The 5,317-nt window shown below is 41.0% G+C and overlaps 1 protein-coding gene across 1 annotated transcript; it reads right to left on the bottom strand.

The window, feature by feature from the left end:
- Nucleotides 1-4,261: 4,261 nt before the first annotated feature.
- Nucleotides 4,262-5,317, bottom strand: LOC122042747 (glutathione S-transferase T3-like). Its single transcript, XM_042603049.1, has 2 exons — nt 4,448-5,317; nt 4,262-4,393 (listed from the first exon to the last, which is right to left on the bottom strand). The coding sequence occupies exons 1-2, from the start codon at nt 5,315-5,317 to the stop codon at nt 4,262-4,264; spliced, it is 1,002 nt and encodes a 333-aa protein (XP_042458983.1).

Here is a 5,317-nt window from a genome sequence, read left to right as displayed (position 1 = left end):
TCCTCGAACTCTTTAAGGTACACTTGTATATATATAAGGTAAGCCAATAAATTGAAAGCATAAAAAACATGAGGTGCAAACTATTTACTTGGTTACAACCGATGTGGTTGTTAATCCAAGGAAGATCAAGCTCACTAAAAATCTCCTTCGGGCGGAGAAGCCTCGTACAGCAATGAAGCGCAGAAAACAGAAGCTTAACTCTAAACTAAAGCGCACAAGCGTTGGAATTACAAGTAATGAGTTCGTTGAAAAAGCTTATGGACCAAGGCTATATTTATAGTCTTGGTCGGGGCGCCTGGAAGGGTTTCGGGCGCCCTGGGGGGGATAAAACTTTATCCCCCAACTCCCCCAACGTCCAGATCGAGATTGACTCAATCTGGTCAAACTTCACGGTTCGGGCACCCAGAGGGGTTCCGGGCGCCTCGGAGCCCAAAGTCAATAGACGTTGACTTTTTGGTCTGGGACCTCTTCTCTGGTTCAGTCCCGCCTCGGTCCGGTTCTTCTCCTCCGGATCCGCTCGCTTAGGTGATCTCTGCCATCCGGAAAAGGGCTCACCCGAACCCAAGTTCCGGTCTTCTCGAGCGGGCTTCCCTCAGGCTTCTCGTCCCTCGGAATCACCGCGTGTTTCCTTCTCGTCCGCCGGCGTACTCATCCGCAGTCTTCGTCCCTCGGACGCACCGCGTGCCGTCCTTCTCGCTAGCTGCGTCTCTTGCTCCTGAGCAATCTTCTGCTCCGGCTTTCGTCCCTCGGAACCACCGCACGCTTCCTTCTCGTCTGCCGGTGTACTCTTCCGCAACACCTCGTCCCTCGGACTGCCATCCTTCTCGCTAGCTGCGTCTTCCGCTCGAGTACCTGTGCTCCTAAGCTCCTGCACACTTAGACACAAGGTTAGAAACAACGCAGGACCTAACTTAACTTGTTGATCACACCAAAACAACCTTGGGGTTCCAACAATCTCCCCCTTTTTGGTATGATCAACCCAAGTTAAGCTAGGGTCAAAACTAGACAAAAAATTAAAACAAGTTATTGCAATAATGTGCAACAAGATAGAAAAAATTAAATTTCAAAAATTTTCAATTTCTACCTCCCCCTAGACTTATACTTTCCTTCTCCCCCTTTGATCACACAAAAATGGGGTTCAAAGCAAGATCTAAAGGTTAATATAATGAAAATATATTTCAATGATTTTCAAGGAAAATATTTCTAAGTCAAAGAAAAAAAAAACTTTTGAAAAATTTCTTAGTTTTCGCCATAAAAATCTTTCTAAGCCCGAAACTTTATGCAAGAAAGTTTAAGAAAATTGATAACATTAAAAAATTTCTATGTATTTATTTATTTACTTTATTCTAATGCTTTTATCAGAAAGTTTTAAATTTCCATTTTAATTTATCATAATTTCTTAACTTTGAAGGAAGAAAATTTGAACATGTAGAAAAATGTAACAATTGTAACATGTCATTTTCTATTGTATTTTGAATTCCTAATTCGCAAAAATATTTTGATAGTATAAATTCTAACTTAATAAAAAATTTCGCCAATACTTCTGATTTGCAAACTTCGTTCGACAAAAAATTTTGTAATTTGCCAAAGTATTTTGACAACATAAATTTTAATTTGCAAAAATCTGTGGATAATAAATTTTCTACTCCGAAAAACTCTTTTAATATTATCTCTAATTTGCAAGCTTTGTTCGAAAAAATATTTCATAATTTGCAAGATTCTTTCGTCAAAACATTTTGAGGTTCGAAAAACTCTTTCGATAATATTTCTAGTTTGCAAGAATCTTTCGTCAAAACATTTTGTAATCCAAAAAATTCTTTAGATGATTCAAATTCTGGTTCGCAAATATCTTCAGGCAATTTTTTGATTGATTGAGCCAATTGATCAGAGGTTCGAGTCCATACCTTACTTACCTCGTCGGTCGTTGGTTCTCCCCCTGTTGAATTACTTTCTCCTGAAGATTCTCCCCCTTCATCGATCTCGGGATGTACTTCGGTTGTTGGAGTTGTCTCGGTAATTTCTTCCGTCTCGGATTCTGATGATGGCTCGATGCCTATTGAGGGGACGGCTTCAATCGGTTCTTCGTAGAGTTTTAAGAACTTTTCCCAAAGTTCTTTTGAGCTGTTGTATTCGCCGATTCTTTTGAGATCTTCATTTGGTATCATGGTTAGAAGATGAAATTTTGCCCGTCCGTTTGCCATCGATTCGTTACGTTGCTTTTTGTTCCAGAGGCGTAGATCGAGTCTTTCTCCGTTCATGTTCTTCGGTTCTTCATAACTAGATTTTAAAATTAAAGAAATACCAAGGTCTGAGTTAAGGTATACCTCCATTTGTTTCTTCCATGAAGAAAACTCCCCCTCGAATGCTGGTGGATATTCGCTAGCTCCGGCCATCGTTTTGTTGCTTCAAACGGCGGTTAGTCCTTCTGAGGCGTCTCGGCTCTGATACCACTTGTAGGACTATTGCGGCCGGCTAGGAGGGGGTTGGATATCCTGCAGACACAAAAAGACAAACCCTCCTCGAACTCTTTAAGCTAACACTTGTATATATAAGGTAAGCCGATAAATTGAAAGCATAAAAAAAAATGAGGCGCAAACTATTTACTTGGTTACAACCGATGTGGTTGTTAATCCAAGGAAGATCAAGCTCACTAAAAATTCCTTCGGGCGGAGAAGCCTCGTACAGCAATGAAGCGCAGAAAACAGAAGTTTAACTCTAAACTAAAGCGCACAAGCGTTGGAATTACAAGTAATGAGTTCGTTGAAAAAGCTTCTAGACCAAGGCTATATTTATAGCCTTGGTCGGGGCGCCTGGAAGGGTTCCGGGCGCCCTGAGCGGATAAACTTTATCCCTCAACGTCCAGATAGAGATTGACTCAATCTGGTCAAACTTCACGGTCCGGGCGCCCGGAGGGGTTATAGGCGCCCCGGACTGCTCCGAGCGCCCCGGAGTCCAAAGTCAATAGACGTTGACTTTTTCGTCCGGGACCTCTTCTCTGGTTCATTCCCGCCTCGGTCTGGTTCTTCTCCTCCAGATCCGCTCACTTGGGTGATCTCTGCCATCCGGAAAAGGGCTCACCCGAACCCAAGTTCCGGTCTTCTCGAGCGGGCTTCCCTCCGGCTTCAAGTATGATTGTTGGTGACCCATGTCCCCTTGTAAATTGACCTTTCCAAGCAACTGGACAATTTTTCCATTTCCAGTGCATACAATCAAGGCTACCTAACATGCCAGGAAAGCCATGTCTCTCATCATGCATTTGAAGAAAACATTGAACATCATTAGCATTTGACCTTCTCAAGTACCTATCACCAAATATTTCAACAACGTATTCGCAAAACTTGAAAAGGCACCTGATGGCAGTTGATTCACTCATACGTAGGTACTCATCAAGATGATCGGCGGGGACTCCGTAAGCCAGTTGACGAATCGCAGTGGTGCATTTTTGTAGTGGTGACAACCCTTTTCTTCGTACAGCGTCGTCCCTTTGTTGAAAAAATATTGAATGATTCTCTAATGCATTCACTATGCGGAGGAATAACTCTCTTCGCATTCAAAATCGTCTTCGAAATATTTCATCGTGATACACCGGGGTTATAGAGAAATAATCATTGACGAGTCTCTAATGCCTGGCTTCACGATTTTTTTGGACGAACCTTCTTCTGCGCGTGTCCCTCCTCTGATATGCCTCCATAAGTTGTTGGTGTTGTTGAAGAACCAATAACATCAGTTCTTCACTCGGATCATAAGCTTGCTCATCAATTTCAACATGGACTTTGTCTTCGCTTGTCGAGCTGGAACTTGAGCTAGAGCTGCTTGTAGAATGAGACATTTTTGGAGGAAACACGCTTTAGTATGTGTTTGAGAAATGGTATGATGGTCTATATATATTGTTTTTCTCATGCAACGACTAGTTTGTAATGACTAGTATGCAACGTCGCAATGCAACGACTAATTTGCAACGGTAAGTTTGTAACGCCTAATTTGCAACGGCTAGTTTCCAATGGCTAGTTGTAACAGCTAGTTTCCAACGGCTAGTTGTAACAGCTAGTTTCCAACGACTTGTTTATAACGACTATTTTACAAAATTATAATAATTAAAAATCACATTAATCGAAATGAGAAATACAATAATTAAAAATTACAATCACTCGAAAATATAATAATACTATAAAATGAACGTTAAGTAAACAATTTAGATATTCCATCTTGAACTAATATCTTTGCATAGACATTCATGTATGATAAACTGCTCCTTTGTCATCTACAAGGTGTCTTTGTTCAATATTTCGTACTCCTTCAACTTCAAGCGACGATTCTTAGCTTCAGATTTGGACAATGCAGCTTTTGCCTTAATCTCTACTTCGAGTTGTTTTTGTTTCAAATCGACTTCAGACTTTTTCACACTTGTTTATTCAGTGAACTTTGTGATAATATTGTTGTAGTTTACTGTCAGGTCCTCCATAGTCGATTTTACTTTTTCTTTTCCCTTTCTTTTTGCTGCCTTTTGCCCCATTGGATGAGTATCTTCATAATCCATGTCTATACTCACATCTTGGTTGGAGGAGGTGTTGCTTGCTCCCGACTCTGAGGTCCTCGTCTTCTTTGTGGCCACAAAGTGATCAGTGGACTGTGGAGTAAACATTGGACGATCTTTGACAATTCTCCACACATGTTCGAGATTGAATGCAACACCATTGTTTTCGGATAGATATTTTTCGTACGCAAACCTCAATATATCTTCATCACTGTGACCACTTCGATATGAACTATAAATACTATTGTAATTTGCGTTGAATCGATATACCTTCTTTTGGATTGTATTGTGCCAATGTGACCGTATAACATTTGCACTTCTGGTGTTTGAACCTAAGGAAAAATTCTCATTGTAGTAGCTTGCAACTCGTCCCCAAAAAGCATCCGCCTTTTGATCATTGCCGATTATTGGATCATCATTGATAGTGACAAAACTTCTCGCTAAGACCTTGTCTTCAACCTTTGTCCAACTTGAATGCTTTCTTATACCCTCAGCATTTGAAACCGTCTTTTCTAAATTGACCACCTCAATTGGGGATTCACGGTCGGAAAGTTGAGTCTCTGGGACAAAAGTTGGAGTTGCAGGTTCATTCGACATCGAAAGAGTGAAAGACATACCAGTTGTGTGCGGGGTACCAACCGACGGTGTGAAATATGGATGACTCATGTTTTGCCAATATTCGGCTGGAATCGGTTGATATGGATCTCGAGGGGCATAATTCAGATGATTCATAGAATTTCCAAAACCTTGGAAATTTTGAAGATTTTGTGGAGGAAACGACAT

Source organism: Zingiber officinale, chromosome 1B (assembly GCF_018446385.1).
Source record: "Zingiber officinale cultivar Zhangliang chromosome 1B, Zo_v1.1, whole genome shotgun sequence".
NCBI classification, from domain to species: domain Eukaryota; kingdom Viridiplantae; phylum Streptophyta; class Magnoliopsida; order Zingiberales; family Zingiberaceae; genus Zingiber; species Zingiber officinale.
This window is presented reverse-complemented; position numbering and strand designations above follow the sequence as displayed.

Excerpts from the sequence above, each read along its gene's own strand:
- LOC122042747 (XM_042603049.1), bottom strand. The coding sequence starts at position 5,317 with ATGTCGTTTCCTCCACAAAATCTTCAAAATTTCCAAGGTTTTGGAAAT. Across the intron at positions 4,394-4,447 it reads CGACTATGGAGGACCTGACA|TCTGAAGTCGATTTGAAACA; the intron begins GTAAACTACAAC and ends AGTGTGAAAAAG.